The sequence below is a fragment of the Austrofundulus limnaeus genome, unplaced genomic scaffold (assembly GCF_001266775.1).
Source record: "Austrofundulus limnaeus strain Quisiro unplaced genomic scaffold, Austrofundulus_limnaeus-1.0 Scaffold152, whole genome shotgun sequence".
Lineage (NCBI taxonomy): Eukaryota > Metazoa > Chordata > Actinopteri > Cyprinodontiformes > Rivulidae > Austrofundulus > Austrofundulus limnaeus.
In genome coordinates, this window is record NW_013952554.1 from 284,933 (window position 1) to 297,774 (window position 12,842).

At 37.9% G+C, this 12,842-nt stretch overlaps 1 protein-coding gene across 1 annotated transcript in view; it reads left to right on the forward strand.

The window, feature by feature from the left end:
• The first annotated feature begins 714 nt into the window (after positions 1-714).
• Positions 715-12,842, forward strand: part of acvr1c (activin A receptor type 1C) — a 17,114-nt gene continuing 4,986 nt past the window's right edge. Inside the window, exons 1-6 of the mRNA XM_014016689.1 lie at positions 715-1,052; positions 6,097-6,327; positions 10,574-10,816; positions 11,133-11,363; positions 11,457-11,624; positions 11,933-12,089. Of these exons, the coding sequence (XP_013872143.1) occupies positions 983-1,052; positions 6,097-6,327; positions 10,574-10,816; positions 11,133-11,363; positions 11,457-11,624; positions 11,933-12,089 (1,100 nt within the window). The 5' untranslated portion in view covers positions 715-982. The remainder of the gene's footprint in view (positions 1,053-6,096; positions 6,328-10,573; positions 10,817-11,132; positions 11,364-11,456; positions 11,625-11,932; positions 12,090-12,842) is intronic.

Consider the following 12,842-nt stretch of genomic DNA (forward strand, 5'->3'; position numbering starts at 1 on the left):
GCTGAAAACGGAGGCCTCCACCTCTGTTTAATGATGGACGGTCTTTCTTCACAAAAATGGCTTCTTTAAACTCTCAGACTGAAGAAGTCTCTTGGAGGAGAGACGAAACGTTTCATTAGAGAAGAACCCGTCCAGAGGACCTGTACAATTTTTTTCTTTTTGATTCTAAAGGTTCACTATAATAAAAAAAAGTGATTTCTTGTTTCCTCCCTCTCTTTAGTCATGTGTTTAATTGTATGGAAGAACATATAAAAACTAACTTATAAATATGACATTAATATCTCAGAGTTTCTCAACAATATGACTTAGAATCTCATAAATGTGAAATACTATTTACAAATTATGCTTTAGTGTGCAGTTATGGGATCTCAAGTTGTAGTTTTGAGAAATTATTTGGAGATTGTTTAATACTGAAATCTTTAGTCATAATTAGAGTTCTGAGTACTTTTAATCGGAGTTTCCATAAAGTTGTCTCTGTGCCAAAATATACAGTAGATTTTCAACCTTTATTGTGGTATTTTACTGATATAACTCAGACAACGTTATACACTTCTGCTTAAATACTAATTACAACTTTATTAATACAGTTCTCATTAAGAATTTAATTATTCTAGATTTATAATAAGACAAGCTGTGTATATTGTGTTCAGTGATTTAAAAACCTGACTTTAGTGGCACACAGGAAGATGATTCCCATATTCACAGGAGAAGGCGTTTCTCCAGACCTGCTGCAGATTTAAATGGATGTTGAGCACAGTTTTCATTCACATGTCTCCCTCAGAGCCCTGCACCACTAATCCTCCTTTAATCCCAGTCAACAGAGGCGGAGCGAGCTGCACTTTCCTCCCTGGTCACTTCACTGTGGGACACCCTCAGGCTGCGCAGCTCGGCGTCATGTGTGTTTGTGCGGTTTCCTCCGCGGAGCAGCTTTCTGTGGGACCTTCGGTGCACTGAGAGGACGAGCAGATGTGGCTCTTTAACCATGACTGATCCCGGGAAGCAGAGCCTTCAGGTGGTGCTGGTCCTGCTGTGTGTCTGCCAGCTGACCTCAGGTATGTCTGTCTGCATCACCGCAGCCGCACTCTGCTCCTCTCAGCTCACTTCGTGCACTTTAACTGCCTCTGAAGGGTTGGCTTTTTAACCAGCATCTGCTTTCTCACACTCGTCTCCTTATGCAACATGAATCAAGTTAATTGGTTTTGTCTGGCACTTTAACTATGCATCAAAAAGAAGCATTATCATCTTTTTTTATTACTTTTTGAAGCTCTGTAAAAAGCAAAAACTAAACAAACAAAAAAGAATATTGATTTAAACTCATTATGTCACAAAGAAAGAAAACTTATATAGTAAAAATCTAAATCCACACACTTTTTTGTGTTATTTGAAGTTTTATTATTTTTGTTCGATGAGTCCTCGAATTAAAACTTTGTGATCAATTTTTTTCGACTGTCTGCCAACCACCACATGTGTTTGTTTACTATGTAAACAGGCAAAGTAAAAACAAGTCAACAATGGCAACATCCATAAAATAGGCGTTTGGGATCAGGAAGTCTGACAGTTAGGATGTGTTGTATTCATGTTCAGAACCTTTGAGCACAAAAAAGACTTTGTTTACATTGAGTGCATACCCACATTTCAGAATTATATATCAATATATCACAAAAAACTACTGGAGTAAACTCTTTCAAACTAATCCATTTGATTTWGTTTAAGATTAATTGTTTTTTGGTTTGATTTCATAGTTTGCAATAAGTATCTTAAACTTGTTTATTTTTTGTGAAGGAATTGGACGTAGAACAGGACTTTATAAGAACCACTTGGATAGCACTTTATTATTAAAAAATTCATAATTTCAATTCATAAACCTCCTGGAATATCATTGCTCTGTTTGTGTGATCTGATAATGTTTGTAGATAACTGAACTTCCAGCTGTTACATTTAGATAACTTCAGGTAACATCAGCAGGTTAAAATGAATCTGACCTGGTTCCTTCAGCTGCTATAAATAAAGAAAAAATATTGTAAATTTGGATTTTATTCAAACCTTTGTTTGATTGTGCAACAGGTCTTTTTTTGTGCCAGACATAGAGGTATCAAAATCATTATTTTTTTGTAACTAATATTTACAGCTCTCTTTTCAAGAAGTAATTATGATGACTAACTCTCTCTGATGTGTGGAAATGACCGTTTTCCTTCAGATTTTTGGGGAACCACAAAGTTTTTCTAATCTTTCTAGTTAACAGGAAACAATAAGAAAACAAATGTTATGCAAAACTTCAAGCATCAAAACCTGGATCAGCAAAAATTGCAGAAGGAAAGGAAACTGTTGCTCTCTCTACACTGTAAAAAAGGAAATGTTGGATTTACTTAACCATGTTATGTGACCTGGTTCCACTTAACTGAGTTGAGTAAAAGTAAGTCAAAGCAATATACCAGTTTTTTAACCAAAGAACGTGAGCATGTTGCTTTAAATTTACTCAACTCAGTTAAGTGGAACCAGGTAACATAACATGGTTAAGTAAATCCAACATTTCATTTTTAGAGTGTATGTAGTATTTGATTGGTTGCAGTTTTCCCACTTTGTCATGTTTGTTGWTGAAGACAAAGCAGACATTTAAAATGTATTACAACAATGTGATACAGCTTAGATCAGTGTTTCCCAAAGTTGGGGTCGGGACCCAAAGTGGGGTCCCGAAACATCAAGGTGGGGTCCTGAAAAGATTTTCTGAATTAATTACATTTTTGCCTTATTTGTTACAAAGGAGTGAGGTTAGTGTATTTAAAATGGATAAATGTAGTATAAAATATTGTTACTGTGCCCATGTTTTGTTGACCTGTTGCAAATGTTTATCATCCAAAAATAGTTGGTGGCACAGGTCTCTGCTACTGTTATTTTGTGGGTCAAAAGCTGAAAAGTTTAGGAACCACTGCACTTTGGTTCCCAAAGTTGGGCTTGGGACCCAATTATGGGTCATGAAGCACCTTGGATAATCTCCAGAAATCAATTTAAAGGGTAATAAAATAATTGCTGATGCAATATTTCCCCTATAATTATTACAAAACACAAAAAAGTATAAATAAGTATTTATATTTGTGTACAAGCTGTTTAGATTGTCAAAAAGCCTGTGTTTAGGGTTACTAACAAAGTTAGTGTACTCAGACCAGTAATATTTATTGTCACAAGTTTTTGCCATGGATATTTTGTGGGTCAGAAGATAAAAAGTTTGGGAACCACTGGCTTAGATGATATATGAAAGACATAAATCTCCTACAATATGAGGCTCTGTTCAGAATCAGAGTGAAATAAAACAGGATCAAATTAAAAGAGTTTTAATCTAAAATCATTTCATGCTGAATTATAGCCATCTTAAACTAAAAAAAAAGTTTTGCACAATATCACAAGAATTTGTTAGATCATAGTATGAGTTGAGAATGACTATCAGCTTTAAAAGTTCAAATCTGAGCTCTGAGAGAGGTAAAATATAGGTATGTGAGAGTGGCAGTTTATGGCTTGCACGGCCCCTCATACCTGCAAAACCTTGTTATAACCCAAGTTTGTGTTTACTACAGTCAGTGAAATGTACTGACTCTAAAGGTTTATGAGTTGTAGAAAAATATCCAGTGATTGCTTTCTGTAAGTGTCAATAAAACCCATCCAGTGGTTTATGGGATGTTTTGCCGGATTTGTCACACATACTGTATCTATATTAAACTAGTAGGTCTGATTTTTAAAAATATCAAGGCAGGTCTGACGGGAGGGAGAGACTGAAGCAGTAAACAGCCGGTCTGCCAAAACTGCAGCGCTGAGACAGGAAAGCAATGCTTGGGATTTAAGAAACAACAAAAACACCAACAAAGGAATGGTTGTAGCTCAGTTACACACAGAGCAACATCAAAGTTAAAAAAAAAATCTACTGTCCTTGCGTAGGTTGTTACTAAGCAACATTTATTTATAAAGTGCACAATTTAAAAAAAGGTTTCCCTGTCAGCGTTCTCTTCTGCTGCTAAAGTTAGTTTCTAATTTGTTTCTAAGAAAAAAACAAAGATGAAGAACAACAAAGTGTGACTCGTGGGGACAAGTTATAGAACGTACACGCCTTTCGCCATGAAGGGCAGGCGCTCGTGTAATTATCTGTGTGCGTGGTGGTTTGTTAGCAAAACATCTCCTGGATCATTGGACRGATTTTAATGAAACTTCTAAAAATTAATGACTGGATGTGCATCCATTTAAAATAACTCAGTTATTTTTGCAGATATTGAGGTAGAAGTTTTGTGTGGTAGTGATTAAGCCTCTCCCACAACACATACTCTGAGCACCAACAGACCACACGAGAAATATGTTTTCAACTTTGGCTAAAAAAAAAACTTTCAGCGTCAGCTCTGTTTGTTTGAAAACGAAGAGCTGTGTTTTTATTTTAGCATCATCTCACTTTGAAAGCCATCCTTTTTTTTTGATTAACAGCTTTAAAAAAAAGTCACAAACAAACACATAAACATACGTTTCTCCATACATTGTCTATTCTGGAATGCAAAAACCTAAAAACAACTTTTGCGGTGAGGAAGTAGAAGCTGTATTTTTTTTCCTAGTGATTCTCCCGTGAGAGTTGTGTTTGAGCTGGAGAAGTAGTAAAACAAAACGGTGCTCAAACATGTCCGACTCAATTTTCCTGAGGGCTTTTCACCGTCAAACTGTAATTTTGGTCTAGCCTTGCCCTCARTCCTGCAGGCAGTCTCTCCGAAGGGTTCCTTGGCCTTCCAGACTTCTGCTTTAAACACCACTTTTCTTTTCTCTCCCCCCCTGCTGTTTTTGAAATGGAGAAAACCAGAGGAAACCATCAGAATGTCTCTTTGTGTTCTGTAGTTTTTGTTTTTGTGTTTTGTGCACATGCCATTTTGATTTAGAATTTTGATTGCCTTTATTGCCAGTGTTATATTCTTGCATTATCTTATTTTGAAAAAGAGCTCATTTTGATCAAACTTGGAATTAATATGTATTTTTTTAAAATAATTTCATGTCAAGGTTTCTTGTTTAGATTATTGTGAATAATCCTCAATGACTACCAAGTCAAATTTCAGATCAAAATCTGTCATATTGACTGAATTATCTAATGCCTATTAGCTGTGATGACCACCTTGAATTGGATTAACTCCAAACACTAATCAGTTGCTGATATACTTATTATTTTCTACAAGTTTCAAGAAAATCCATACAATGATTCATAGGAGTGTAGAGTCATAATATAAAGTAAAGTAAAGTAAGTAAAGTTTTATTTATATAGCGCCTTTCACAGAAATAAATTCACAAGGTGTTGTACGTTCATGGAAGGGGGAGGGGCAGTTAAGAAACACCCATTCAAGAAGACATACAAGGCAAACATGGGGGAACAGGTGAAACCGGTCATGCAGCAAACACAGTTGCGCTAATGCTAACCTTACTGTTTTAAACATACATTGCATGATTTGTTATTGCTCATCTTGTATGTTAGCAATTAGTCTCAGCTACAAACAAAGCAAATCTTAGGTTAATATCTGTAAAACTGACTGAGTTATAGCCCTTTTTATGTTTTCTATGTCCGTCTGGCAGTGGCAGCCATCTTGAATAGGATTCATTACAGAAGTGTATGATCTGTAGATGCGTACCCATAACTACATCTCATGGTTTAATATATATTTTGTTAACAGACATRTCCACACACAGAAAGTCCGCCGTCGCTTTTGGCAGCAGCCTTTTAAATGTTTTTGTTATCATAATTTCGCTGCGTATTCAGTGTTGATAGGGGACTTGTTTTTTACTTTCCCGTTTCTGTCAAATTTTGAACCAGTTCAACAAAATCTAACTTATTTCTYTGTTTTTCCTGGGAGCAGGCAGTGTCGTCTTGCTTATCAATCACTCCAGAGCTTATCAAATAAAGCATGACAGCTCCAAGTAGAACACAAGATTATGTAGGTGTTAAACTAAGAGGCATTATTCTGGTTCGTCCACCCCCTTCTGTTTCTCGGCACAAGCCTTCTTATGTAACAACAGCATCCATCTAATGTGTCATTTTTTCCCCCTGCCCAACTCAACAATCTTACTATCCTGAGTTGTGTTTTTCAGGTTTGAAGTGTGCGTGCCCGCTGTGCACCAACCACACCTGTGAGACGGCCCCAGACGGGGCCTGCTGGAACTCTGTGATGCTGATTGACGGGAAGGAGGAGACGGTCAAGTCCTGCCTCTCGCCCTCCGAAATGAAGGGCCAGGTTTTCTGCTATAGCTCAAAGAATGTCTCCAAGAGAAACTGCTGCTTCACTGACTTCTGCAACAACGAGACTCTGCATCTGCACTCAGGTATCCTCAACACGATGCTTTTAAAAGACCTGCTCTTTTCCCTACTTTAGGTCATTTTCTATATTTACAACAATAGGGATTAACATTTTAGTAGTGGCGTTAAAGGAGAAAAAGACATGAAGGTGGGGTTATTAAATCCAAGCAAACATAATTTCATCCCTGCAGACAGACTGTTAATCTCAGTCGTTTTCAGAGTTATGCAGTCAACAGAAGCACCAATCCAATCTGTGAGGGATTTTCCCACTCGTTCTGGTCCTGACCAGACGAGGTGGACGCTGATCCGTCTAGATCCTGTGACATAACAATGCTGGCAGAGGTTAGGAGACGGCCCCTCCCCTGATTTATAAATAAATAGCATGTTGTCCACAAAGCTTTTCACAGGCCTGCTGGGTGGAACCATTGAGGAGGAGGGGGTGGTTGTTTTCTCACACCTTTGGAACTCACTGGGAAACACTAGAGACAGGATAACACATTATGTTGTGTTTCCTCTAGTTTTAATCATGCCCACACTGACACCTCGGCAATTTAGTTTCATTATAGCTTAATATAAACTAAAATTTCATAAATAAATCTGACACAAATCCTTGTTGCTGCGTAAATCACTTATAACCTCAAATCTGACAAAGTTGGGACGTTGTTAAAGGGATCCCTGATTAGTTGTAACATTAGACTTTATTTGATAAACATATATTTTAACTGTAAAATAAAGACCGCAAAAACACTGTAGGCTGTTTACTTTAGTAATTTTTTTAAAATATATTTTAACACGAACGGAGCCATTTTATTTACACACAAAGCATTCTGGGTAAATGATGATGTGGATAGGTCCTCGGTGCGAGGCTGCTAGCGAGCTGTATCCACCCTGAAGGTTAATCTTGGACAATATCTGATGATCGACTCTTTTAAATGAAACCAGAGAGCGTTGACAGAGAGGAGAAGGTAGAAATGACTCAGCCTGTAACTGAAAATATGGATGGAGGACAACAGAGCTGCTTCATGGAAGAAGAACCTCAGCTTAGCCTGTTAGCCTTTGCACTAGCCCCGAAGCTATATTGCCTTATATGTATTAGCTCAGCGTTAGCGTGACAAACAAGCTAAACTGAGGTCCTCCATCCATATTTTCAGTTGCAGGCTGAGTCATTTTTGCATTCCCCTCTCTGTCATGTGGATGGAGGACCTCAGTGACGAGAGGAGAATGTGTAGCGCTGAGCTAATACATATATATAGTGATAGCGTCGGGGCTAAAGCTAAAGCTAACAGTCTAAGCTGAGGTTCTTCTTCCATGAAGCAGCTCTGTTGCCCTCCATCCATATTTTCAGTTACAGGCTGAGTCATTTCTACCTTCTCCTCTCTGTCAACGCTCTCTGGTTTCATTTAAAAGAGTCGATCATCAGATATTGTCCAAGATTAACCTTCAGAGTGGATATAGCTCGCTAGCAACCGATGATCTATCCACATCATCATTTACCCAGAATGCTTTGTGTGTAAATAAAATGGCTCCGTCATATACAGTAAATATATTTAAACTTTTAGTTTAAAAATTATAAAAACTAAACAGCCTACAGTATCTTTACAGTCGTTATTTTACAATTAAAATATACATTTGTTAAATAAAGTCTAATGTTACAACTGATCCTGATCCCTTTAAGACGTATGAATTAAAACAGAATGCAATGATTTACAAACCTCATGAACCCATATTTCATTCATAATGGAGCAAAATAAACATAAAATGTTTAAAGAAAGAAATTGCACCTTGTCTTTTGGATGATGAGATATAAGTTGTTGGAGTTTTTGGAGACTGAAGTCGTCTCATTCTCGTCTGATGTAGTATTTTAGTCATTCAGCAGTCCTGCATCTGCGCTGGAATTTTGGTTTCATGATGCATCAAAAGTTTTAAGTTGATGGGAGATCTGGACAGAGGACAGGTCAGTTCAGTACCTGGACTATCCTACTATGAAGACACAATGTTTTAAAGAGGACATGCCATGGTTTTAAATCCTGCTTTTTCACATTTAAACCATTCATTTGGGGTCTGTGTAAAGTGGAACTGCAATGCTTTGTTTAGAATTCCTCCTTATTGTAACTCCACAAGCCCCTCTTTCACCCCTTTTCCTGAGGTATGTCTCAGATCAACCTGTTTTGAGTTTGTCTCTTCAAAGCCAAACGAATATGTCAACAACAGAAGACTTGTCCATTGGAGCCAGAGGAGTTGGTAATCATACGTTATTTAGAATTTCCATCACAAATACTGTGACATAATGGTTCAGAAAACATCATAGAAAACAGAGAAAACTGAATAAGTTGAAAAATTTGACCCAAATAAAATATAAAGATATCTACGCAGCACCAGGAGAGACTAAATTAAAATTTTCTGCACTCCTAAGGACTCCAGGTACACAACAACATACATTTAATGGCTAAATAAGTGGATTTTGCATATGTCCCCTTTAATAAATGCCGTTTGCAGTTTAACAATAGCTTACTGAAATATGCATGGCCTTCCCTCAAAATAAGCATCATCTTATGGTTTAATTTCAGATATTTTGGTGGCCCTCATAATAGATAATAATGCACCCCCATACCATCAGAGAGGTAGATTCTTGATTTTTTTTATTATGTTGTGGACTGTGTATTCAGAGTTTTTCCAATATTCAGCATCAGTGTGTGAATGACTGTAGTGTGAAGCGCTTTGGAGTTTGTGGGGACGTGTTACAGCGATATCCAAGTTCAGGCCATTTACCATTTTCCACTGAGGAACATTTTTCTAAAATTGTTCCATTGATGTTAGATGTTAGTTCACCTTACAGAAATACTTTCACACAGTGAATAAAGTCTTTTTGTTGTGATGATGACGTGTTAGAGGTTTCGGGGCRTATAGATGAACTTAATTGGGTTTTTAAAAAAGGCGTGGCAGTGTGTTGGTGAGCGCATGAGGACAGGACCCTGAGGCTGTGGTGGTGTTGACTGTAAATGAGGGCAGCACAATCAATCAGTTTCGTACCGCTGTTAAAAACACCATGTGAGCACATGCTGTGTGTTAGTGCTATTTCTACGCAGGCTGCATAGGTAAGAGGGACTTTAGAGTTTCAAATTGCAATTTTCTTTTTATGTGTTGACAAGAGAAACTTCTGTCATTTATACTTAACTGTCCAAAGGCAGACAGTCACCTCCCAGCACCCCATGCAGACAGCTACAGTTTGTAGGAGGCCTAAAGCTATTGGGTCAGAGGAGAGTACAGTCTTGTTTTGCACCATATCTTTTGAACATCACTTATAACTCTAGTTGGCAGGAAGTGAAATTAGGTAAAAGGCTAAAGATGTCTTAGGAAATTGTGGTCGAGTTCACAGTTTTTTTTTWAATTTATTTATTTTTGCTTTGCTCACTGGACAATTTGCAGATGCTAAACGTTTAAACATCTGCTGATGAGGAAATTTCAAGCTCCAGAGATTTAGGCTGATCATGATGTTCATGACAAATGAAAGTTTTTTGAGTTGGTTTAATGTTGAAGTTGCTGTTGTGCCAAAGCGAAAATGTCGTAACGGTAGCATCATAAAACGGTTTGCTCTGCCTCATTTTATCAGCAAGTCCCTAAATCTTATTTTACCAAGGCACCCACCTTCTTTGATATTTTTAGTTGTGCCCAGGTTTTCTTCGTCCATTCACAGAAGTGTCAAATTACTATTTTCTTATTTTTCTCCCAAACACATAATGTTACTACTGCACAGTCTCTGAGTGCACCTGCTTAATAAAAGTAATTTGAATTATAAACAAGTAAAACTTTTCTTTACAAAACAAAATTTTCAAGTGCTAAAAGCCTTTGTATTACTTTATAAATGCATTTTATAAGCAATAATTAAATTTCCTTGCACTCAAATAAGATGAGTATTTGCAGACAGAGCGCTGTGTTCCCAAATTAATTTGCAGTAATACAAAAAGATGTCTCTAAACATGTTAGTGTGTTTTAGACTTTTAAACAAGTTTTTATGTAGGTTTTGAAACAGCAGCATCATGTGTTCAGCTGAAATGATGGTTTTGGCCCACATTGTTGCAGTGTCCACAAAATACCACTAGGGGGAGCAGCAGCTACAGGAAGCCACCACCATGCATGAAGCAGACGAATTTAATTGCAAACTCTCTCATATTTGAACTATTTGTCTAAACAACTGAGTGAGCATTACAGGGGACACAAATAAATGCTTGCAATAATAATTGTGTTTCTTTGTAAATGTTTGTGCGTCACCAGAGAGACCTTCAGAAGAACCAGGCTGGAGCGGGCTGCAGCTCACTGTTGTGATCCTGGTGCCCTGCTGCCTGCTGTGTCTAGGGGTCCTGCTGGGCGTGTGCCTGGTGCAGGGACACCACTGTGCCTATGGCAGAGCCCACAAGCAAGACCCAGAGGAGCCCCTGGATGACCAGATGCTGATGTCTCCTGATAAATGTCTCAAAGAACTGATCTATGACATGAGCACCTCCGGCTCTGGATCAGGTGAGAGAAATACGGTCAGTTTGGATAGCCTACAGGATGCTGCGAACGTGTGACCCTAAACATCCAAGAAAATATTCTAAGACCCCATATCTGCAGTTTTTGTGGGTTTTAACAACAGTGATGGTTTGTAAAAACTCAACATTATTGGAATTTAAACACATGCACTGATTTTTATTTTATTTTATTACTGCTTTAACTATGTGTTTGGACATCCATGTCTTCTAGCATATATTAGGGGGTGCTGTAGCACTCTTTGCTTCCCTACTTCTCAAAACACTTTTCCTTTGTTTTAACTAGTACACTCTGTGTCTCGCAGGACTTCCACTGCTGGTCCAGAGAACCATAGCTCGAACCATTGTCCTGCAGGAGACCATCGGAAAAGGTCGGTTTGGTGAGGTGTGGCGAGGGAAGTGGCGAGGGGAGGACGTGGCCGTGAAGATCTTCTCCTCCCGGGACGAGCGGTCGTGGTTCCGGGAAGCAGAGATTTATCAGACCATCATGCTCCGGCATGAGAACATCCTAGGATTCATTGCTGCTGATAACAAAGGTGCCAGCTAAACACACCTGATGTTATCAACTTCTAATCACATCTCTGAGATAACTGTCATTTTATAGCTGTGTAATTTGGTTTATTCTGCAGATAATGGTTCCTGGACTCAGCTCTGGTTGGTGTCAGAGTACCACGAGCATGGCTCCCTGTACGATTACCTGAACAGATACACAGTTTCAGTGGAGGGCATGGTTGTTCTGGCTTTGTCCATAGCCAGTGGATTAGCACATCTTCACATGGAAATCATTGGTACACAAGGTAACACTATTTTTTACAGTTTCAATTTACAAATTAAACCACATCATAGTGATCTCATACTGGAAAATATGAAAAATAATGCATTTCTGTGCAAAGTAAAGCCCTAATAGCAAATAATAAATGTGCTAAATWATAAATTTTGATCATAGATTTATCTTATGGTTTAATAATGAATCATTTTGAAGCAGCAATGCTTACCCAGGACCTACTTATGAAGGACCCTTGAAAGCTCAAAAACATTTTTTCAATTATACAACACATTTTCAGTGCTCATTAGCTTTTTATTTTAAAATGCCATCTTTCTGTAGGGAAGCCTGCGATCGCTCATCGAGACCTGAAGTCTAAAAACGTTCTGGTGAAGAAGAATGGGATGGCGGCCATTGCCGATCTGGGTCTGGCCGTTAAACACAACTCCAGCACGAACACCATAGACATACCGTTCAACCACAGAGTGGGAACCAAAAGGTGAGAGCACTAGTTTTATGCCCACAAAACAGAGATCTGAAATCAGAATGAAGGAACAGAAATTGTGTGTAATATTAGCCGGGGGKGTGTGAACAGCCACTCTGAAACAAGTTATTGTGATGTTAAAAAAAAGTCATAAATATTCAATAATTATTCAACAGGTGAGACAGATACAAACATAGCATATAGTGTGTGTGTGAAGTCAACTTTGACTAATAGCAAGACCAGGCAAAGCCCATGGCAGGTTAGGGAAACCTAACAAGTGGCATAGGCAGCATAGGCAGATACTGAGGGCCCTATCCATCTAAGGGGCACCACAAATGGGGGACGGAAAAAAATATTTTAAAACTTTTTATCAGAGTATTGTTGATTTAGTCTGTAGAGTAATCAGTGTTCACTCAGGTTTATAAAGGTAACTTGTTTTCCAGGTTTCTCAGTCTGCTTTACTATGAGGTGTTATATGGTGCAGAGGATATTTCATGATAAAAGTATCATATGATGCAGTCAAGACTAACTACTGGTGCTCAGTGTGTAAACAGAAAACAAAATAAGGATAACGGCTGTTTTAGTTATGATCTCAGATAAAGTTCAGGGTAAAGTCTGGTTTTTTACATTCATAAAATACTGATTATACAGGTGCTGGTCATAAAATTAGAATATCATGAAAAAGTAGATTTATTTCAGTAATTCCATTTAAAAAGTGAAACTTGTATATTATATTCATACATTACATACAAACTCATATATTTCAAA